The sequence below is a fragment of the Tiliqua scincoides genome, chromosome 1 (assembly GCF_035046505.1).
Source record: "Tiliqua scincoides isolate rTilSci1 chromosome 1, rTilSci1.hap2, whole genome shotgun sequence".
Classification (NCBI taxonomy): Eukaryota; Metazoa; Chordata; class Lepidosauria; order Squamata; family Scincidae; genus Tiliqua; species Tiliqua scincoides.
Window position 1 is genome coordinate 170,637,631 of NC_089821.1, and position 24,493 is coordinate 170,662,123.

At 43.5% G+C, this 24,493-nt stretch overlaps 1 protein-coding gene across 7 annotated transcripts in view; it reads left to right on the forward strand.

Moving 5' to 3' along the window:
* Window positions 1-24,493, forward strand: part of MLIP (muscular LMNA interacting protein) — a 58,484-nt gene that overhangs the window by 1,155 nt on the left and 32,836 nt on the right. For all 7 annotated transcript variants that reach the window (XR_010793581.1, XR_010793580.1, XR_010793578.1 and 4 more), the window contains exons 2-3: window positions 21,035-21,187; window positions 22,787-23,134. Coding sequence is in view for 2 of the 7 variants with exons in the window: in XM_066612414.1 (XP_066468511.1) it covers window positions 21,035-21,187; window positions 22,787-23,134 (501 nt within the window). In the remaining 5 variants the exon portion in view is untranslated. The remainder of the gene's footprint in view (window positions 1-21,034; window positions 21,188-22,786; window positions 23,135-24,493) is intronic.

The window sequence follows — 24,493 nt, forward strand, 5'->3', positions numbered from 1 at the left end:
AAGCCATTGGTCACAGCCCTTGACCTAGCAGAGATTACCTTCTCTGTGTATCACTACGTTCTACCTCGCTTCTGACATGGAAACTCATTAACTAGGAAACTCATTAACCTGGAGTGACCCCGGAACAAGGCCATTGCCACCCACAGGAAAGACCTAGAATCACTCTGTGGAATCAGGGTTTTTTTCTATGCTTATTGGTTATTCATATTTGGTCTTTGGGTGAACTGCAGTAATTGAACTCAAGGTTAAATTATTTTCTTTCTTGGTTTGGTTCTTGACTGGGAAAGGTTACGTCTCAAGATATGGTCTGAGAGCACATGATACAATCGCTTTGCTGAAGCTAAACCACTCTTGGTCCAGTCGGCACCTGAATGGGTTACTGCCTGGCAACACACAGTGCATAAATACATTGATTCAATGTAGTAGGAGTAGGAGTAGGAGTAGTAATAATTTAATCATTGATTAAATACATTGATTACACCTTCCTTTTCCCCACACACATTAGTGCACATGCCCCCATCAGTGTTTTTGCTGCTTCCGCCTGCCACTTCTTTTAAAATGGCCACAGAGGGAGGATCTTAGGAGCTGAATCTGTCCTCTAGCTTTGCAGATGCAATATTCAGTAGTAGTGCTAGAGGAGTAAGCTGCTCTTCTCCATCTTCTTCTTGCTTGCTCTCCAAGGGTAGCAAGCATGATGAGAATGGGGTGGGCAGGTAGGTGGAATGGCTGGGCAGTGGGCCGGGAGAGGCAGTGTTCAGGTGCAAAGTGCGAAGTATGCCGCATCAGTGCTCCACCCCTCATTCCCACTGTGCCACTTCAAGCAGACACTTTGCAGCCTCTTGGGTAGGCCAGCCCTGTGAAATTGTGAACGTTTCTCATCAAATTTAGCAGAGATTCACATTTCAGGTTCTCTTTCAGTTTTGGAGAAACAGTCCAATTCTCTTGATTCTTGATTCAGGAGCAATTTAATCTGCTAAATTTGACATGTATTCCAATAGTTATAAATTTACTCTGCATGGAAGAAAGTGTCAACTCCACAAGGTCAGAAAGGGTTGCCCCACACTTCTAAAAGTGGGTTACTCTCCATAGGGTTACACATATATAAAGATGGGCTTACTTCCATTAATTGCTTAGGATGGAAACATTAACATGAAAAGCACCATTAATGTTTTCTTAACAATCAGATATGTGGGACAAAGCCCACCCAATGCAATTTTGTCCCTTTCAGGCCCCTTCCCCAATATTTGTTCTTCTATACTGGGTGGGATCTTGGGAGCAGAATCAGAAATGCAGGTTGGCAGTGTTCACCTGTCTCCCCATAAGATGTAGTTTGAGCCTCATACAGGCAACTAGAGACAAATGACAAAATAGTTATTAAATATATGAAGCAGAGGAGGAGACAGCAAAAACTAGCAGAAATAAATTAGTGCAGAAAGTTAAAAAAGAAAAAGGAAGATAATATATTCAGCTGGTAAGGGATTCTTTAATTAAGGTGCAATAAAGAGGCACAGCATGAAGATGTGAAATGGTAAAAAAAGATATAAAATTTTACAAAGCACAAAGAAGTACAAAGACTAAAGAAAGTACTGTATAGAAAAGTCAAAGATGAAAGACAAAAGGGGGCTACAGAATGGATACAGTAACATCTCAATTTGGATATGAAACATGAAAGGCAACCAGCACAAAGTAATCTAAAAGAAACGCAACAATCACCTGGAGACAGTGAAGAATATGGAGAAAAAAGTTAAGACACTTTCTAATTCTTTTGAAAGGAAGCATAGGTGGAACATGTGTTCCATTGGTGGTGGCTGCCATAAAAGCACTAAAAGCACTTTGCGGCAGTGCAGGAAGTCAGTGCATTAGAAGGAAAGCTGGAGCCCTCCCACACATGCTGGCAAAGCAACGAAGGCCTATTGGAGCAGGTAAGTGTGACTCAGGGTGGGGGATGAAGTAAGGGAGGGAGTTGAATGGGATGGGGGAGGCTAGAATGGGGAGGAGATGGGGTGGGCAGATTGGGCCAGATTGGGTGGGTTCAGCAGCAGCACACACCAAATCCAAACCCCCTTCCTGGGCCCAAACTGCCTGCACAGATCAACTCAGACTTGAGCCAGAGATATTCCTGGCATAAGGCCAAGTTGACCCTAGTAGCTTCTGGGGTTTACTCCAGAGTAAGGTGATGTAATGGAAACATGCAAGATCCCTCAAGGAGATAGGGTGTTATGTGGTGTCAACGGTGGTCCCTTGCTCTGACAGATCTGGAAGCATGGGGTTAAAAACTTGACTTTTAGCAGTGGCTGTGTTACAAAGCTGCAGCCAGTAGAGGCACCAAGGTCTTTGAGGATAAAAGCAGCACCTGGCACAGTGAGAATGGGTGGTGTAGAAGGAAGGAAGTTGAAGAGACTAAGACGGCAGAAGGAAAGAGGATGGACTGACTAAATGGGAGATTGAACGAAGGGAGACTGCTGGAGATGCTGGAGACTACAGTGTGACTTCCACGTCCAAGAGCTGCTGGGTGGGTATTGCTGCAAGGTGTTGCTGCAGCAGCTGGAGAAGCTGCTGGCTGGAGAGTGGATGAAGGAGGAACCCTGCAGGTTGAACAGGTAAGCTACTCTAGTGGTGGGGTCCAGCAGTGCTTTCTGCAGAACTAGGGCTATTTTGAGTGAAGAGGACTAATTAGCTTAAAGTGGGCATATGTACAACTCCCCATATGTACAACTCCCCATGGCATATGTCCATGTACAACTCCCCATAGGAATATGCACAGGAAAGCCTGTGTGTGCGTGGTGCAGATATTGGAACTGGATCACCAATCTACTTCACCCCACAGCTGCTAGTTTCAAAACTGAAAAACACAAAAGTCCAAAGGCGCATCTAGTGAACACACTGAAATTTAGACAAACCATTGAAGCAGTAATGTGAATTTGAATTCAGAGGATGTTAGAGTTGGAAGGTTCCTTGAAGATCATCTAGCCCAAACCACTGACCAACTCCTACAGCGTTCCTGACAGGTAGTCTATTCTCTGGTTGAAAATTTTCGGTGAAGGAGAGCCCACTACTCCACAAGTTAAACAGTTCCAGAACTGGACAGCTCTTAGGAAATTCTTCCTCATATCTAGCCTAAAGCTATTTTCCTGTAGTTCCAACCCATTGGTTCTAGTCCTGTCCACAGGAGTAACAGAGAGTGAGTCTTCTCTCCTCCTATGTAACAGCTCTTCAGATACTTGAAGACAGCTATTGTATCTCCTTTTAGTCTTCTCTTTTCCAGTCTAAACATGCCAAACTCTTTCAACAGTTCCTTATAGCACTTCAAGACTCCTCATTGTATGTTGTCCTCTGTTGAACCCATTCTATTGGCTTCTGGCAAAAACTACTGGCGAAACATTTCTATTTATTTATTTATTTATTAGATTAGTATTCCGCCTTTCTGCCCGAAGGGCACCCAAGGTGGCTAGTTTCTAGTACAAATAAGTTTCAAACCATAGGGCCTAATCCAAAGACCCTGCATGCCTTTACTGGAATGAAGTGCTTGGGATAAAACTGAATTGAGACATTGGCTATCAGGACAAAATTCTTATTAGCAAAAGCTGTTCAACAGAGGAACTAATTACTAAGGGATGTTGAATTTTTCTCACTGGTTATCTTCAAGCAGAGACTTAACAGACACCTTTTGGAGATGTTGTCAAGAAGATTTTCATTTTTAAGAAGAGGGTTGGGCTAGATGGCCTTAAAGGTCCCTTTCAATCAAAGGCCTTTGTGGTTCTGTGATTATGTTGCATGTCCTTTATATAAATGATTACAACTTTAAAAAACTTTTTTTTTTTTGCTTCTCCTTTGCATTCTTGGGCTAGTTCTGTGAATCAGTGGGAATTTCCATCATTCTTGAGACTCTTCTCATAGCCAGTGGTCCATTTAAGATGTCTTATGACCTGTATGACAAAGTAGTGGGCAGCTCTCCCAAACTCTCCCACTAGTGTTCTAGTGATGTCAAATAATTTAACCACAGTAGCAGAGTACTGAGGTACTGAGTACACAAGAGACGCCTGAGGGGGGACATGATTGAGACATACAAAATTATGCAGAGGATGGACAGAGTGGATAAGGAGATGCTCTTTACACTCTCACATAATACCAGAACCAGGGGACATCCACTAAAATTGAGTGTTGGGCAGGTTAGGACAGACAAAAGAAAATATTTCTTTACTCAGCGTGTGGTTGGTCTGTGGAACTCCTTGCCACAGGATGTGGTGATGGCGCCAAGCCATCAAGTCCAGGAAGCTGGACTAGATGGGCCTATGGCCTGATCCAGTGGGGCTGTTCTTATGTTCTTATGTTCTTAGTATGTATTTGCTTTTTACATTTAACCACAGTAGCAGATATACTCATGAAACTGAGGGTCAAAAATAATCACCATAGTAAGGTGTTAAAATCCTGCTCCAGACTTGCTATCATTTGTAACTGCAGAGTTAATAACTTGCTGATATTCTGTGCTATGCGTGTTATTCTACTGTGTCTGTGATTGTGCTGTTCAGATCCTTGAAACCTGTTCTTCTTCCCTACCACCAAGGGTGGCTTGCCTAATCAGTAAATCCTCCTTTTATCCTTTTATATTTTAATAATTCTGGTTTTAATCTTGCTTCTGTTTGAGAGTATATCTTTTTCTAATGTTTGAGAATCTGGAGAGATGAAAAAAATTCCTTCCACTCTTCTTCTTACAGATTTTTTTTGTTCTTCTCCTGCCAATATGGCATCTGACTAAAACAAAACACTGTAAACAGATTTACTAAGTGTGGAAGAGGACTGCTCAACTTTGCCAGGCACAACTACTGAAAAATCCAAAGTCTCTGTAGATTTATATCCTCCTAACCCCACAGAGTGACATCCAATATAGTGGGTGAAGCTACGTAATCTTCCTTACAGAAGAAATGATAATTTCACACATTCCTAGGATTTATGTTTGCCAAAACGGCTGTAAATATTGCTGTGTTTGACATGGGATGACACCATGTGATAATGTTTTATCCCTGCTTTGTAATCAGGCACTGGGGTTGGGAGGAAATTGCCTTCGAGTAACCAGCTAGGCCAGGCCTCATTGCTGCTCTGTTTGAGATTGCTAACATGAAATCTCATGACTACTCAGAGGAAAGTTCCACTGTGGTAAGTCGTAAGTGTATATAAGATTGCAGCCTAAAAGGGCCAACACATATATAGCCAATAGAGCTCTTTCCCCAGGTGGAAATGATGTGGCTACACACTCATTTCATTTGGAAATGGTGTGGCTACATATAGAGAGTGAGAGAGAGCACACACGCGCACGAGCCCAGATTGGTGGTAGCTCCATAATGCTCCAATTGCAAAAATGGCTCCTGGCTTTCTAAGCCGTCCTTTGCTATGAAAAGTCCTCTCTGTTATTGCTGCAGCTGCTGTATCAGTGCTTCAGCATTGCCATACCTGAATATTTTGCAATCACATTTCTGTGGCCAAGAGCAAGAGGAAGGTGATGACTGATAAAGAGGTTGAGAAGAAAAAAACGGGGTGGCCTCAAAGTGCCGCATCTCCCGTCTGACATTGGTTACATACAGTACATGCAGTAAAAATATTTTCCATCTTCTCTGTGTGTGCCGTATTTCACATGCCTCAATATGTCAGGCTCTCTTGCCAGTGTAATACCCACAGGGAGACATGGAAATAGACTCCTCTTGGGGATGAGGTTACTGTCTGGCACCTTACACATGATGGCGTAACTTCTGGGAGGCACCACAACACGAGGTTAGCAACATGTTTTGTGATATTGACCTGATGCAACAGTTGACGTCTATATCTCATTTGGACCACGTCCTTGTTGGTGCAGCAAATCCCTGGCCTGGGGTAGAAAGCAACCAAACCATGTTTCACTTCCAATACATTGTCACATGTTTAGTCTTTGGACACGTTTAGTCTTTGAGGGGTGGTGGTGGTTTTCCTCTTTCACTGAATGGCAATGGTGGGGGTCCCAGATTCAAATAGGAGCTGCAGTGAGTGTGGTGGAAGGCAGGAGATTTAGCTTTTGCTTTGGGCACAATCTCAATACAGGCTGCTTAACTGCTGTTTAAACTAAACATATGGATGCATAAACATAAAACAAACAGCCTAGTGAGGAAAGTCAGGTACAGTTGTGTCAATTCCTTGAGATTGATTGAATAATATCAGATGTGTGAATAATTGCACAAGCATGCATTTTGTGTTACTACTGCCACTGAAGGTCCAAAGGTTGGCCTGGCTAGATGGGCCTTCTGGACATTGGCCTCTGGCCAGTCACCTGCTTGGTCAATTCTGAAGTCACCCTCACCCATCTCTGACTCCTGGCTCCTGACTAGTCTCCCCATCTTGTCTCCTGGTTTGGCTCCTGACTCCTAGTTTGTTTCTGAGTTCCAGCCTCTGACATCTGGCTGATGTCCATGCCCAGTCCTAACACCTGCCCACCTGGCTGTGCAGACCAGTGTTGGTCTTTTCAGGTAAATGTATGGTTTGAGAGTGGAGCGGGTGAACAAGTGCCCCATATTTCTTTCTAAACTACTTAGTTGCTTAGAGTCAGCTCTTACTTGCCACAAATGACCAGGCGTGTGCCTATCTACAGGTCTAGCATCTGAGTGCAGTTCATTCGCAACGTGGGATTCAAAGTGCTTTATCAGTTTAGACAACCTAATGTATCTAAACTGTGTTGTCTAGAAATACGAGACATTTATTTATTTATTTATTTATTACAGAATTTAATACCTTGTGTTGGGGTTGGCATCAGGTTGAGCAGGACCCTGGGGCAAAGACTTTCACTGACCACCAACCACTTGATCTCTCTGGACATGGAAAGCACACAAAGACTCCCTGGGAATTAGGTCTGGACATTCAATAATCTTTCTTCTTTCCGGCAAAGGTCTGTTTCTGCCTGTGTAGCAGAGCTCAAACAAAAATCAACGAACCGTTCAAGACCTGCTGTTTGACGTTTGGTGTTGAACGTTGAATTTGGAGTGAGCATGCTGGAACCTAGGCAGACATTTTTGTGGTGAAATGCAAATGTCTATCTGGAGGTGAAAAAATTATTCCCCTCAAGGCTGTCTCGGACAACGGAAATCTGGCTCCATTTTGAAAGGCTGGGTGGTGCAAGGTGGATTGTGTATATTCATCATTTTTCCACAATGGCCCCGTTTTCTCTGCCGTTACCATGAGATAATTCCCTCACTTTTTACAGAGCATCTGTGAGACATTACTTCAAGTGATTCCTGCATTTTTCTTGTGGTATATTTTCAGAGCTGATGTTTTGAAATGCACTTGTAGCTCCAGCATGTCCCAATGAGGCTTACTAAGGCTTACTAAGGCTTTTCAGGGCTTCAGTACTTTTAATTTAAATATTTCCTCCCATTGTATTGCTTCTGGTTTGTTCCCAACAATTACTGAGTAATGGGCCACTTGGACAGCTTTGCTGTGAATTGCCCCTGTCAGTGGTATTCAGGGAGAGGGGAAGGAAAGAGTCTTCTGAATTACTGATTTCCTTTCAGTTATTTTTTTTAATGTTTCTTTCTGAAGCAGCAAAGTCGTGCTATACACTACTTCAGTATTAAATCATTCAACCAAGCTGTTGAGATCTTAGAACTCAGCCTCTCATTGTTGATATGGGGACAATAGCTCATGGATCTTCTTTATAGGTGGAGTCTTACTGGTAGTGTTTTTAGAATGCTGTGTACATTTTTTGGATTGCTTGATTTAATCGTTCCCTTACTATCTGCTGGCAGCTAAATGGTTGGCAACCTTCAGTCTCAAAAGACTATGGTATAAGCCTACAGAAGCCGGTACTCCCAAGCGGTCTCCCATCCAAGTACTAAACAGACCTGACGCTGCTTAGCTTCCGAGATCAGGCATGACCTAATCTTGATGAGGTGATGTATTGTGACTTGATTCATTAACAGCTTACAGCAAAGATCTCTCATTTTGAGTGGATGGCAGAATGAGGACCTCTGACCTCATGTAGTACCTTCCCCTTTGCAGGAGGAGGAGGAGGCAATGCGCATTGCTTTCAGGTTAGATGGAACATTCCCAGAATGCACAAATGACAGAGTGGAATGAATGCTTTTAATTCAAATTAGGGTACTGTCGGCAGTAAATTCTCATTGATGGATTATAAATTTAGTTGAGCCATCTCAGCTGCATTTGCAAAAAACCTGTGAAAAACCAGCACCGTATTTTTCGCTCCATAAGATGCACCTGACCATAAGACGCACCTAGTTTTTAGAGGAGGTAAACAGGGAAAAAATATTCTGAACCAAATAGTGTAATAAAATATTTAATGAACTATAACAGAATAACATTTGAACCATGTAAAGTGAACAGCAGTCAACAGTGGCATTAAGAACCATTATCACTGTCATTAACAAATGGAGAGACTTAAAGGTTTGAGTACTCTAGTTTTCTGGAAACCCCAAGAACTCATCGTCGCTAGAGTCAGAATTTATGAAGCTCACAAAAGCAGGTGCACACAAATAGGGGATCACATTATCTTTCTGCTACAATGATGTTCTGCCAAATCCCAATCCACTGGGCCTTGTGCCCGCTTAAGGCTGATCAGTCCCCCTTGTGCAACTCACCAGTGCAGCAAGCAAAAGTGAGTCCAGTTCTAGTCCACAGATGCCAAGTAAATCAGTCCCATCAATCAGAGTTGCCAAATCAGAGTCCAGAACCAATAAGCCAAATTACAGTCCAAGGTCAGTCAAATCCATCAGGGTATCCACAGTCACAATCCACAGTCAGATTCCAAATTCAATAAACCCAGTCAGTCTCCTCTCCTACCTCCAACCTGCACTCCTTCAAAACCCACAAACCCTTTCTGCCTCAGGTACTCCTTATATCCCTGAGGGCCCTATTGCCTTCCAGTGGCTGCAGCTGTGCAGCACACTCTGCTGGATGCCCAGGCCTTACCCTTAAAGGGGCCACTGCTGACACCACATCTACCTCCTCGCCAGTTCTTCCGTGATTCCAATACAAGTGTGTGTGTGTGTGGGGGGGGGGAGCAGATCTCTATACAGACCAGTGCAAAAACAGGGGAAAGGTGTGGGGGAGGGAAGATCTCTATATAGACATCACAGCAAGACCAGTGCAAAACCCCTTGCACACAGAACCAACAGATGGAAGATGATTACTGGGCTGGGGCACCTTCCTTATGAGGAAAGGCTACAGCATTTGGACCTCTTCTGCCTAGAAAAGAGACACCTGAGGGGGGACATGATTGAGACCTACAAAATTATGCAGGGGATGGACAGAGTGGATAGAGAGATGCTCTTTACACTGTCACATAACACCAGAACCAGGGGACATCCACTGAAACTGAGTGTTGGGCGGGTTAGGACAGACAAATGAAAATATTTCTTTACTCAGCATGTGGTTGGTCTGTGGAACTCCTTGCTGCAGGATGTGGTGACGGCATCTGGCCTGGGTGCCTTTAAAAGGGGATTGGACAAGTTTCTGGAGGAAAAATCCATTTCGGGTTACAAGCCATGATGTGTATGTGCAACTTCCTGATTTTAGAAATGGGCTATGTCAGAATGCCAGATGCAAGGGAGGGCACCAGGATGAGGTCTCTTGTGATCTGGTGTGCTCCCTGGGGCATTTGGTGGGCCGCTGTGAGATCCAGGAAGCTGGACTAGATGGGCCTGTGGCCTGATCCAGTGGGGCTGTTCTTATGTTCTTATGGGGTCAGCTTTGTGGAAAGCAATGGCACTGTTACTGATAATTGCCATGCTCTTAACTAAATGATCTTCAGCTTCAGCCTAGCAGCTGCTTGAAATATTTTTCTGTATTTCCTACAGTTTGATAAAAGCATTCCCAGGGTAGTTTACAACCACAGCAATTCAGTACAAAACCAAATAGTAAAATATAATTTTACTTTATTAAAAGGATAACAATAAAAGATAAATACTACTTTAAAATCAGGAAAACAGAACAATAACAGGCAGAGGAGGCAGAATCTACAAACATCTAAATGCCATCAGCCTATAATTTAGTTCCTTCAGAAAAAAACATCTTTATTGAAGAATATTTTCTCAGTATTCTGCAGAAGGCAAAGAATATAATGGCTACCAACAGACTTGCCGAAGTGTGGGAGAAATGATATGCTAATGTATACATATACACACATGTAAGAAAGCTTTCATCCAGATGACATCCAGATGCAACCTATAGGTCCAATTCAGCTAAAGGTAAATACTTTAACAATCTATTGATTTCAAAAGAGAGGATATAAATTCATGCGGAACTATTGGAATCAATGGGAATTAAAAGTGCATAATTTTGGCTAGATTTCTCTATATTTGCTACCAATTCTATTTGTAAATATATATTCTGATATTCGACAATACATATATTTGGGCGAATCTTTCAAAACACTATTAAAGGACCAGTCCTATGCTCTGGTTCTGCCAGACATAGAGCGGCACCAAAATGGTTGGTGCCAGATGTAGGGGAGAGCACCAGGACGAGGTCTCTTGTTATCTGGTGTGCTCCCTGGGGCATTTGGTGGGCCGCTGTGAGATACAGGAAGCTGGACTAGATGGGCCTATGGCCTGATCCAGTGGGGCTGTTCTTATGTTCTTATGTTCTTATGTTGCTGCTGTATCCTTCAGGACCAGAGAAGCAGCTGGAGGGAACATCAGATCCCTAACCCTGTGTAAAGCCCTGGCAGGCTTGATGAGTCTACTCAGAGCTGCTCCAGCTATTTAGAACTGAGGAGAACCATGGCTTCGAGTCTCAGGAGGGGAGATAGGATTTGGCAGCAACCTGTGCCGCCATCTTCACCCCCCTCCTGGGTCTAAACTACTCTCTGGCCCCCTTCCCCTGGCCAGGTTCGCCCCTCCCTGCCCTTCCCCTATCCTGAGCGACTTACTGTGATGCAGTCCTCTGCCAGCCAGGAAGCCCACTGCTGACTCCCTTTTGGCAGCTCTCCCCACCCAGCCACTGCAACGTGCTGTATGGCACATTTGCAACCACCATCGCCAGGGAAGTGCACAGGCCACCAGTGCTGCCCTGATGTAGGATCAGGCTGTAAATGTGGTTTACAGGAAGGGAAGTAAAGGAAGAAAGTAAAATCTAATTCAGTTCTATAACAAGTCTCTGAATGTGTGCATTAGAATATGCTTTTCTTCCATTCTACAGCATGGGAGGAGTTAAGACATTCAGAGAATCTCTGTGTGGTGGTCAAGTTACCTTCCTTGTAACACAAGAAACCTCTGAACAGAGTAAGCTGACAGGCTGTCCTGTTCTTCTCACAAGACCTTCTAGTGAGCAGTCTGTCATTTCTTGAAACACGATGCCTCCATTAAGGATGTCTTCAAGCAATGCCGAACTTTATCTTCAATTATAGTACATTAACATTGCACTCTGGATTATCAAAATACTCCACCTTACAGAGTTGTTGGAAAATTTTTTCTTTAAAACGGTCATACAGTTCAACACACGCAAAAATTATTTAAAGAATCAAATGTCTCTTTACAATTCATTGTAATTTATATTAGTGCACTAGCACAGTGTAACTAAAGAATCAAAGTCAGTGCTTATTTCTCTCTTCAGATATTCTGCTTATGATAATCCAAACTGCTTTTTGATAAATCTGGAAGGGAAAGAATTTCCACAGCACACTAAAAATTTGACCCAGAACAACTTTTGGTTCATCGGAATGCATTTGTTCCTTGATAGGTAATGATCATGGCTGCAGTCCTATATCTACTTTCCCAAAAGTAAGTCTTATTTACTTGTTTGTACCTTTTTTTTTTACATTTCCAACCCATCTTTATCATCACAAAGTTCAGGGTTATGTGCATGGGGTATCCAGGTTGTCACACATCCAAGCACTAGCCAGGCCTAGATCTGCTTGGTTTCAACCATGCACCCTCAGATCATGCCCTGGGCTCACTAAACACAATATCTCTAACTTTTGAGTAAACATGCAGGGGAAAGGGCTGTCTATGGCTGTATACAAGTAACTGAGGGTGGTTGGTTTTGGACAAATGACAGAAGGATGACCAGAGTCAAGAGAACCATCACTCTGTGTAACAAGGAGCATAGGCAACATCTGGCTGATGCCATCACTGTACAGTATAGAAATGACCCAATCGAAGAGCCCAATCCTAGCATGTCTAGTCTTGAGCATGTCTACTCAGAAGTAAGTCCCATTATAGTCAACTGGGCCTACTCACCTTCAATGTTTCATTGAAGTGCTTAATTTTGGCTACAATCCTATCCACATTTTAAAGGGGAGACTTAAGAACCATGCTTAAATCCTCTCTGAAATCAGTGGGACTGAAAAGTTTGGCTGGTTGGTGCCTTATATTTTGTGACATTCAGTGGTACTCTTGGTTTGGTTCCCAAGTCAGGTGTATGAGCAGTAGTGGCTTGCAACTAGGAGAATTTGCCAGATTACATCAACTTTGTTACCTTATTAGACTTGAACTAAAGAGAAAAAAGTCAATGTGCATCACTGAGTTGTTTTGTCCATTTTGGGGTGCCCTCCGGGGAGAAAGGCAGATTACAAATTCAATAAATAAATAAATTTTATGCTTCCCTTCAAGGAATGGGTCAGGACTCTTGTTAAAATTGGAAAGGTAGAAACTATATTTCTTGCTATTACCCACTCCGGCATCAGTATGACTCATCAACAGTATAGTATGTTCACCTTCCATCACAGGGTGTGGAACTCTAAGAATAGTGTCTAAGATACTTGACACCAGCCACAACAACTATTGCAAGACTCACTCTAGTTGACTGAACAGCCTCAGCTACAGCTCTGAGGAAGTTGGCATTCACAGAAGAAAAGGTATCTGAATCAGTGACAACACTTGTGTCATGCTCAAATATAATTCAATTAAAACAACTCTGCTTAGTTTAGATATCTAAAACCCCAGAAATACAAAATTGAACAATTCCTGCCCTCACTGGGTGGCACAGTAATGTTATTTCTGCATTGTAGCATTGGACATATCCATATTAGACTGTAAGAGTAAACGAGTAAAAGAGTAAAGAGTTTAACTCATTACTCATTTCCAGGGTCCCCTGGGAACTGCAAGGCTGTGGTTTTCAAACTGGGGCATCACGACACCCCAACATGAAGGCCCTGCCCTCTGCCCCCTTAAGGGGCGGTGGCAGCAAAGAGGCAGGGAGGAGACAGCGACACGATCCCCAGGATTGTGTCACTAACAGGGCTGCAGGGACTGGGATGCACTCACCAGTCCCTGCAGCAGTCTCCTTGGGGTGCAGGGAGCCCTCCACGAGCATCTGCAGGGCTCCCCAGTTCATCCGAAGTGAAAGCGGAGCAATTGCGCTCCACTTCCGCTTTTGCGGAATCGCTCCACTTTCACTTTCACTTTTGGAACATCAGGGAGCCCTGCAGATGCTCATGTAGGGCTCCCTGCAGCCCAGGGATGCTGCTGCAGGGACTGGTGAGCGCATTCCAGTCCTTGCAGCCCCGTTAGCGATGCAATCCTGGGGACTGCATCGCTGCCTCCCTCCCGCCCCCACAAGAACTTACAGCGGTGCAAGCTCTCACAGAGAGTTTGTAAACCACTGCTGCAAGACAGCCAGAGTTTTCTGACAAAATTCTTGGCATCTTCACTAAATTGCAATTCCCAATGTACTGTGGAGGATAACCACTGCAAGTTGATAGTGTAGGTAGAAGCAGTATGATTTTCGATAGTTGCTTTGCTGTTTTTGCTTCTGACAAGCCTGGGGCAGGATGTTCCTTTCTCCTTCTCCATCAAGTACTTCCTTGTCAATAACCTCTCTAGAGCTCAGAGCTCTGCTTGCAAAACTCCTACAGAAATCAACCCTTCCAAGCAGCTTGCTGCGAGGGTGTGAAGTGGAACTCCAAGCAAATGAATCAGGTGTCAAATGACTTCTCATGCAGTTAAAGCTTTGTCTGCCACCCTGTGGAAGGAATGCCTTCTGGAATGTTGGTGGGGACAAAAATGTGATGCTGGTTTTAGTCCTGAACATGGAGTGACCCAAAGCATGCATGCACAAGGGTTAGAAAGCCACAACCGACTCCATTTTCAGGTTTAAAAACTAGCATCTTAAGTTGCCCCCTTCCACTTATAACGTTTACTACTGCACTCTAAATTTCTTCTCCTAGAATTGCAGATTTATTAGGCCTCTTTAAGAACTGATATAGACAAGTACGATTTTAGAAATGACCAGACTAGGGTACAAATCGTAAGCAAGCTTTAGGTAGCTAGCAATAGAATGACAATTTTAATTAAAGGGCTGACTATTTTAAATCAAGGAATCCAGCCTTTCAGAGATGTATTGAGTTACTTTCACAACTCTTTTGCCATCTCTTTGTTAAAAAAATTTTTTTTAAATTATTAAATGGGGTAGAAAAGTAGAATTTCCTCACTATGAAGTTTTCTTGTTCGAAAAGGGCTGTAGTATATGTGTGGACCCTCCTGGCTACAAATGCCTCCTGGCAAGAGTATTCCCTTCTAATACTTGGTGGGATAGCTTCATGCACTTGTACATGAGAGTTTTTCTCTAACACATACAATGTCCCAGGTTCAATCCTGGATAACTCCAGATGGGAATGAATTAGATGGACCAACAGTTTGGTTCTGACTAAGTTTCACATGCTAGTGTGTGTGTTTCATTTGAATAAATGAAAAATTCTTTGAACATGAGAAATCTGGATACACACCAGCACACATATGAAGCTCAAGCAAAAAATCTATAGATGATAGAGAAGTTGGAAATGTTCCAAATGATAAAAAGGTGAAGATTCATGCCTCTAATTAATATGTAAACAAATTATATTTAGAAATAACTTTGTCCATCTTTTGGAACAATACCGTTTCTTGAGACATTATTTTGGCATAATTTTTATTTTGACCAAGTTAACTTCATCCAGCTATCGATGTATCCCCTCTAGTCCTCTGTTTTGTTTTGTTAACAACCCACCAGAAGAACACTTTTCAAAGCAGGTTGCAATAAAACCATCAAAATGGATACAACCCACACAGTTACATGAAAAAAGTAGCAAAGCATTAAGACTAAACTTTTGTTTGAAGCTGCGACTCTTCCCAGCACACATGCGGCTTTGGGATAAACACCAAACTAAAGTTCTTAACTGTCTGGCATTTTCAGCTGAATATGTGTTTTATTTCCCATTGCTGCAGTCATCAGTGATTTGTGCTGCGCTAGTATATCCCAAAGGACTCATTACTTGGGTCTTTTGTCAGCCATAAAAGACAAAGGCAGATTCCTGGTGTTTCATGTTAGATGTGTCAAATGCTTGATCAAAAGTTTGGAAACTTTATATGGCTTTGGAGAATTAAGCGATCGCCTTTTCTTTCTCTAAGTAGCTACCGTGTTGTTCACAAGGTTATTCAATATAAAAGCCCCTTTATATGGTCAACCAGCAATGTGGGGGGAGTTGTCCCAGAGCCCAATCCTGTGGTCCATGCCGCGCCTCTGCAGCGTGAACCACAGTCTCAAACGTGCCGGGCTCCCACTGGAGCCGGTGCTGAGCCAGCGTGCAGCAGGCACCCAGGTTCCGTGGCTTGGCGGTCTCTGTGACCGCCGGGCTGCGGAACGGGAGATGGGGCATGTCCAGGAGCATGGGGGAGGTGGTCCGGGGAGGGGGGAGGCGTGGCCGGGGCTGTTGGGGAGGCATGTTGGGGGGCGGGGGAGAGGCAGATCCACGGAGCCGAGCTCTGCAGGATCCAGGGCACTCGGCAGGGTTGCTCGCCCTACACGAGTGCCTTCACTTTAGCAGCGACCAAACAGTTGCCACTAAAGTGAGTAGCCCCATTGCGGAGCTGCTTCCCTTATTTGGGGGAAGGGGACAAATGTCCCCTTCTCCTGAGGAGCCTCCCGCAATAGTGCGGGAGGTGCTGGATCTGGTGGGAGCCCTCTGTGGAGCTGCTGGGTCCTGCAGTTCCGGGCATCTCAGGATCGGGCTGCCATTCAGATGCTCTGAGTGTGTGTGTGTGTGTGTGTGTGTGTGTGTGTGAGAGGGAGAGAGAGAGAGAGCTGACTGACCAGCCTCCAAGAGGGAGTTTGGTGATTGGATAAGAAAAACCCATGTGATCCACCGCAGCCACATATACACTGATCATAGCTGCATGGTATGGCAGCACTCCAGGGATAAAGCTTCTGTAGCCTGTGCAAGTGGAGGGTCATTGGTTGATGGTAGACCACATGTTTTGCATGCTGAAGGTGCCAGATTCATTCCCTGGCAGTGCCAGCCCATTCATACAGCCGAGGCGTACTGCATTGCTGGCAGATTGTGATGGGCCTGAGTGGGTGACAGATTTGGTGTGCCTTTTACCCCAAGTAGGCCACTGCCGCCTCCCTCCAACCTGCTGCCATTCCAAGCTGCACTGATCTGCTTCCCATTCACTCAAGTGAGGAGCAGGTCGTTCTCATCCTTACTGTGCTCCGTGTGCGCTGCTATGAAACATGAAAGTGTGCAGGGAACATGGTAAGGGTGTGTATGTGTGTTTTGCAGCACAAAAGTGGGAAACCCAAGATGGCATCAGGCTTCTGATGCTGTGCTCTGGGTTGCACTGTTCCCGTTCCCTTGCATATTAGGTTTGGGTTAAGAAAGGGTTTGGGTTACAAAAGGCCCCCTTACCATCAGCATGGATGATATGGAGCTAAAAGAACAAATCGTCTGATTCAATATAAGGCAGCTTTTTGAACGTTCTAGACTACAAGGTCCAGGAACCAATGGGTTCTGATCTGTCTGTGACAGGTCAGGAGAGAGATCTTGGGGTGGTGGTGGACAGGTCGATGAAAGTGTCGACCCAATGTGCGGCGGCAGTGAAGAAGGCCAATTCTATGCTTGGGATCATTAGAAAAGGTATTGAGAACAAAACAACTAATATTATAATGCCGTTGTACAAATCGATGGTACGGCCACACCTGGAGCATTGCGTCCACAGTTCTGGTTGCTACATCTCAAAAAGGACATAGTGGAAATGGAAAAGGTGCAAAAGAGAGTGACTAAGATGATTAGTGAGCTGGGGCACCTTCCTTATGAGGAAAGCCTATGGCGTTTGGGCCTCTTCAGCCTAGAAAAGAGACGCTTGAGGGGGGACATGACTGAGACATACAAAATTATGCAGGGAATGGACAGAGTGGATAGGGAGATGCTCTTTACACTCTCACATAATACCAGAACCAGGGGACATCCACTAAAATTGAGTGTCGGGAGAGTTAGGACAGAAAAAAGAAAATATTTTTTTACTCAGCTTGTATGTTAGTCTGTGAAACTCCTTGGCACAGGATGTGGTGATGGCATATGGCCTGGATGCCTTTAAGAGGGGATTGCACAAATTTCTGGAGGAAAAATCCCTCATGGGTTACAAACCATGATGTGTATGAGCAAGCTCCTGAAATGGGCTACATCAGAATACCAGATGCAAGGAAGGACACCAGGATGCCGGTCTCGTCTTGTGTGCTCCCTGGGGCATTTGGTGGGTCATTGTGAGATACAGGAAACCGGACTAGATGGGCCTATGGCCTGATCCAGTGGGGCTGTTCTTATGGATTCCCCACACCATGCAATATGAAAATGACTCCCCAAAAGAAAAGGCATTTGCTGTCTTTACCAATGTCTTATCCTTGCTCCTAGCCCCTTCTCGTAAATACTGTTATTTAAGCAATAGCTATGAGGTGGGAAGAGGCCCTGAAAAGCATGCTTGATGGTAAGTGCTGACACATGTTTTTACTGAAAGTCAAAACATCCTACACTGAAGCTACGTGAAGAGCAGAAAACTTGTTATAGTCTCAAGATACTCCCAAACTGGCATCCTAATAGTGAGTTGTGTACACCGCCTGTAACAATATGAATGACTTACTGCATAGGTCACTGTCATCATGATTAGAGTCTCTACATATTGGCCAGAGGTTGCCAGGAACAACTGATAGGGATATGGAAAAATCTTCATATTACGGTGGTGACCCACATGGTATGATGTCCTGTGCATTACTGTCAAGGGTAAAAAATTCACCATGGGGATGCTGCAGCATCTGAGAGGTGAACGTAATACATTTTCTAGCTCTGACATTCAGGAAGGACCCATGATCCAGTTCCCCTGGGAATGAATAACTTCAGAGTTGCATGCGGAAGATGAGTGGCTTGAAAGCATTACCGTATGAAAATCTCCTTTATTTATAATTATATAGAAGCTAGGACAGATGCTTTCTCTTCAATAACCACATGCTAATAACTTCCAATATTGTGGTGCTTTCTAATAAGCAGTGTTGTATCAAAACTGCAACCTGACTGAGAACTCTCCCAGCATCTTTGGACCTGTAATTTTGCATCAAAATAATTTTTAACCATTATAAACTCACTTATCACAAGAACTGCATTTTTCTTCTTATGGACTTCTGCAGATTCTTTGAAACCATGTAGGTGAGAGATCCTGAGGATTTTAATTTGAACTATAGCTTCCTTCTGGATGTGATCTTTGTTGGAGGAAATTAAAAGTAGTTTCCTCTTTGGGGGGAAGCAGAGTAGCTTAAGCAGCAGACCCCCCCCCCTTTTGGGTATCACCCTAGGGAACCTCCCTCACCCAGCTGACTGCTATTCAATAAAAAGACAAAGAGGCAATGGCTTGTTAAAGTTGCAAAAAGAAGTTATTTACTTACAGTTCCATTGAGTGTATATTTACAGCATCTGATTAGGATCAGAGGTTCAGCTAACACTTAGAGATAGCAAGGCCCTGGAGCTGCCTTGCCCTGCATGCCTTGTGCTCAAGATGGCCTGGGCATGAGAGCCCTGGTGTGCACATCTTAACAGGTCAGTGGACAAGAGGAAGTGCTCAGAGGAGAAGGGAAGGATAAAGGGTTAGGGCCACACCCCACAAGGATCACAGAGAGAACAGGTAGAAAGGTCAGAGTCACTGGGCCATAGCTTGACCCCTTCTGGACAGCATCCTGCCCCCTCTGGACAGCAGATGGAGTTGCATCAACTCCAACAATCTTCTGTACCATGGGCCTTGGGAATGTGTTTCAAAGCACTTTTCTTTATAGGGGCCATGATGTATCAGCTGTTGTTTACCTTTCCATCTCTTCAGCAATGTTCACAAAAATGTTGTTGTCAAAGACTGAGTTCCATTCTAAAAAGCATTCAAATAGTTCCAGTATCCTATGCCTACACACATACTTCAAACCTTGTGACTCATGCTGTGCAAGTTTTATTAGGCTGAACTGTACAAATTTGCATGCATAATAATAAAGAAATACAGAACTTGCATTACCTCTCCCCTTTCACCCCACTATGTGTATGAAATAAATTCCTCCTTTGTAATTCAGAATGATCAGCGTTAAAAGACCGGTGATGTTGCAAGTAGTAGCTTAGAAATGGACCTTTTGGGTAGTATGGGTAGGATAGTTTGTCTCATTCTTCAGCAAACTGCCATGCTAGAACTGGTAGTAGTTGAACACTTCAACTGCTCAAACTACTTCAAAGGACTAAAGAAAAAAGTAAAAAATTGTTTCACAATACAGAAACCAAGGGGCTGTCTGTCATTTAATTCATTTTTAAAAAATATACGTTCTCAAGAAAGACACCATGGTTTTTATGAATAGTTTTGTGAGAGCCCTTACAATTCTGTGGGCTGGGGTTGATGTATTACTGTACACTTATCCAGGAAAGATATACTGTCACTCAGTGGTACAAAAGCTTTTATTTAAAGAGGCTATTATTTAGAAGACGAGCGTTGCTGAATTGCCTTTCAAAACACAGAGTTACTCAAAACGGCTGTTGCGTTTCTTTTAACAAAAACGGCTGAGTTCACTTGTGTGTATACTCCACTCATGCCAGTTTGGTGCCTGGCCATTTTTTTGAATGTTTATTTTGAATGCTCTGAATGAATGAATGAATGTACATGTTTGTACATTGCATCTTCTACAGCTGCCACCACCTCATAACCCAACATGCTCTCCCTTCTGTTAAAGCTCTTTCCTGATATCCCTTCATCATACTAGCCCCGAAGCAGTTACTTTGTGGATTCTGCTGTGGCATACAGATTGTCTTTTGGCTAATGACCAAATAAATAATTTCTAACCCTCAAGTGACTGAATAAACAAACTTGAAAACACAATGCGGTTTCTGATGCAGGCTTCAGTGATGATAGAGGACATTTGATATGCAAACTTATACAGGCATGTCCCAATTCAGTATCCTTTATGCCCAAGCCCACACAGGATATTTCTCATCCATTGAACTGATACCTCATGAATAGGTGAAACCCCTCGCATAGAGGCAAGCCCTCTGTGTACAGTGGGGTCCCTATGCCTCAATACAACTGATAATGTAGAAGAGGTGAAATATTTATCAGATCTGAACTTTATTGACATAGACAGACAATACAATATATAAAAAACAATGCACAAAAGGGATCAAAGAACCTTCAGAGATATTTATATTCAGTATTAAGAATAAGTATTCTTTGTAATATTAAATAATATAAGCATTCTTAAAATATCAAGAAATATATATGGTGTGAGATTTAAGTTAAAGTATCAGTTTAAATAGAAACTTTTTTGCCTAATAGAATTGTTAAGGAGTAGCCACTGTAGCATTTTTGTAACTGGATGGCGGAACACATTGAATCTTTATATCCAAAATTCTTCATGTGCCCACACAAACTGCCTACTCTCCGAATATCTAATTCATGGAATCTCATCTAGGGCATTCAGTTAAGGAACTGGAGCTGAATCATTTCCCTAAGACTTGAGCATAGGTCTACAGTGTGTATTTAATATCTTCTAAGCAGTAGTCCACACTATGTGAAGAACAGACTGGGGTAAGAGATGTGAAAAAGGTCCGCACTAAATTTCTTTTACAGAGAATAGGTATGATTTTTTTATATAGTGGCACATTGTATCCTTTTTAAATAATTTGGGTCTGGAAGCCTGTTAGCTATTTTGCTGTTCAACAAGGATTTTAAACTGCAGCATCGTTGACTTGACAAATATACTTGTTTCTAATATATGTATTTATATGTGTATGTTGTAGGCTCCTTCTGAATCTGGATTCCTGAGGTTCACGTTTTTTCCCTTAATTGGAAGACTGCCAACTCCGTTCCACGTGGCTGATGCTGAAACTGTCCCTGGGAGAGCTCTAAATGAATCTGTGGGCGAGAACTATCAAGAAATTCCTCGAAGCCAAGTAGGATGCTTGCTTATTTTTACGCTAATTTATAAAATATTTGGGGAAGGGAGTCTTCGAATGTGTTTCAAAAGCAGTGGTTACATCACCATTGGATGTAGTGTACATTCTGCCAGCATGGCTGCATCTGCACCAGTGGTGGGGGATAGGATTGGGCAGTCAGAGGTACCTGATATTTCTTGCAGAACACTTGCTACCTAATTTAAAAGCTCAGACCTATATATTGATAAATATAACAAATACAGGTCCAGACTGATTATCTGCAGATTCTATAGAGCAGTTTTCTATAACCACATGTTCCAAACCCACAGGTTCATCTGGACCTGATCCCCTGATATAACATGATATAACCATAGGACTGCAACTGGAGCTGTACTTTCTGACCCAAAACCATAAGTTGCTATTTTTGCCCTTCTGGAGGCCTTAGAAGGACTTCTGAGGGTTGGGAAGCACTGCTCATGATTGAAGGATTACAGGGTGCCTGACCTGAGGGTTTCATTATTGGAATGGAACCCCAGGGATGCCATGTCATGACTGCACTGCCAAGACAATGCCTCTAGTGATCTCTCCTCTAAAGAAAATCTGAACTCAGGTCATGCTGTGACCGTGGAACTTAGTGAGAAGTACCAGCACAAGCAACAATCTGTTCTTCAATAATATTTTGCCAGATTGTGCAAAGTGCCTTGCCTGTCTTCTCTACAGTTTCTTAAATTCTGAAAGAGGTGACCTTATTAAGAATTGGCCTGTTTTCCCAAAGGAGCTGTGCTGTGACAAACCATTAGGATTCTTAAACATGTATGCTATCTAGGCATTGGTGTACAGCAGTACAGTACATCACTCTTTCCTATGAGATGTATCTTGAGAGAAGTCGAAGAGTACATGCATTTTTAAACTATGAGTTGATGTAGACAGTCTCCACCCTCTACTTCAAGAGCTACAGCATGGCTGTTTCTGGCATTAGAGGGTGAAAGACCAGAAAATGAATCTCTGTACCAGAACAATTCTTCTTTGTACTGAAATGCTTACACTTACAAGCACGGTCGACCGTCCCAACTGCAAGTCCTTTTGTTTCGTGTGCTCTGAGAATGCAATGGTTTGAGGCCCCTTTTGTTCCTTTGATATTTATGGGGGTTTGCCCCAGATTTCTCTCTCTGATAATTGTGGGAGCCATTGTTTGTTTCTGTGTGTCCCGCAGAATCCACACTCTATTGTAGTCTGGTTTTGAAGGTACTCATAGTCCCTTCTGCTTGACTGCACCTGCCTCTGCCCAGTGTCTGCACTGCTCTTTCTACAACATGAATTCTTTCTTCTGTTTTCTCCACCCCTCCCATGTAGCTAGAGGGGTCAAAATGCCTTCTCTTGTATCCGGCCACATGCATTAGACAATATATTATTGACAGAGTGTAGGTGCTAACAGTGGAAACCATGTTACTTAAATGAGCTATCCCCACCCCCTTCCTCTCTCTTTCTCTGAAACACGTCCATTCTTTCCTGTAGCCCAGGATCTTAGGCATTTTTTTTTCCTGATTTGCTGTAAGGTTTAACTAGTAGTATAGTCCTACAAGTAGCACCATATAATCTCTAATTATCTTTTTCTAGATTGAAGTATTTTCTGCAGATCAGACTCTAGGAGGTGGACGCAAAGGGAACGTCAAAGTCACAGGTTGCACGAACAGTGGCCACGATCAATTCCAAACCAAGGAGTGTAACCCAAGCAAAGGGAAAATGGACAGAAATGACCTTTTTAAAGCTGAATTTGTCTTTATTACGGACTTGGATGAAGACAAAACGACGACTACTGACAATGGGTATGAACACGGAAGTTCCAAGGGTTTGGATCCATCTCATGTGACTACTAGCGATGAGTCAAGAAGACAGCTGAATGCTCCACAGCTGTCACACACTGATCTTCCCCACAGTCCTGTCAATCAACAGAAACATTCTCAGGTATAATGTTATGCCTGTGTTTGAGTGTGTGTGTGAGAGAAACTTTTTTTCTTCTCTGTGGAAACCTGTCCATTTGTATTGTTCTTGGTTTCTTTGTTTCCCACTCCATGATTAATTGCCTATGATGGTCCTCTATAGCTGAGAGAGACTACATGTCTAGCTTAGAGGTTGGTGTGATGGTAAAGCAAAAACGGCACTGAAGGTGGGGCAGTAACTTATTATGTTTTCTTTATACCTTCAGCACGGCTCTACAGCAGGGGTGTCCAAAGTTTTTGGCTGGAGGGCCACATCATCTCTCTGACACTGTGTCAGGGGCTGGGGGGGGGGGGAAAGAATTAATTTACATTTAAAATTTGAATAAATTTGCATAAGTTTACATAAATGAATATATTAAAGATGAACTTATATGAATGAATGAAGGTCTTTCAATAGCTCAAGGCCTATAAAAGGCCTTGCACAAAGCAAGGCTGGCCTTTCCTTTGCTGCTGCTACTGCATCACAGATGTGAAACAGTAAGCAGTGGAGGGAGCCCTCATCCCACTGCTCATGCAAGAGGTCAAACAGTTGCCCTCACGCTGAGAGCAGTTGCGTTGGGCCAGTGCAGGCTCCAGCAAATCTCTGGAGGGCCAGAGGCTCACTGGAGACTGGGGGCTCCCTGAGGGCCGCATTGAGAAGCCTCGAGGGACGCATGTGGCCCCCGGGCCGGGGTTTGGGCACCCCTGCTCTACAGCTATGAAAAATTGAGTATTACCATGCTTGTTCAGTTTGTGATGGCTGAAACAAGAGTTTACCAAAGCAAACATTCTTTGCTACCTAGGACTGTTTTACACCTTACAAAATTCCTATGGCTTACTTCCATGTTGGAAGGTTGAAAGCATCTCACTTGTATGTAGATTGCCCTATGTAAACACAGAGCCTTCACACTCATGATTTATCAGTGGATGGGTTTCACAGGCTTTTCTACATGAAACTGACTTCTCTGTACATGTCTGGCCAAGTGGAAAATAACCTTTAGATTACTGTGCATTGGGGGATTTGGGGCTTTACAGTCTGACTCTAACAGCTGAATCCTACCCAAATCCCACCCTGCTGATGCACCTGCACCAAAGGAGTGCGCACAGTATCTGTGGGGAGGGGGGGAGTCAAAAAGATCTCAGAGTAAGCAAAGTTTTGTCCACAAACCCTGGGAAAAGACTCCACCACAGCTGTGGGTCTCTTCCTGCTTAGCGAGTTGGAAGCATGTAATGGCGGTGGCAAGAGAGACAGATGGGATTGGGATATCTGTGCATGCACATGCCGCCGATTCCACTCCCAATTCACCTCCTTCCCCATCTCTGCCACAGCTGGGATGACCCCTGT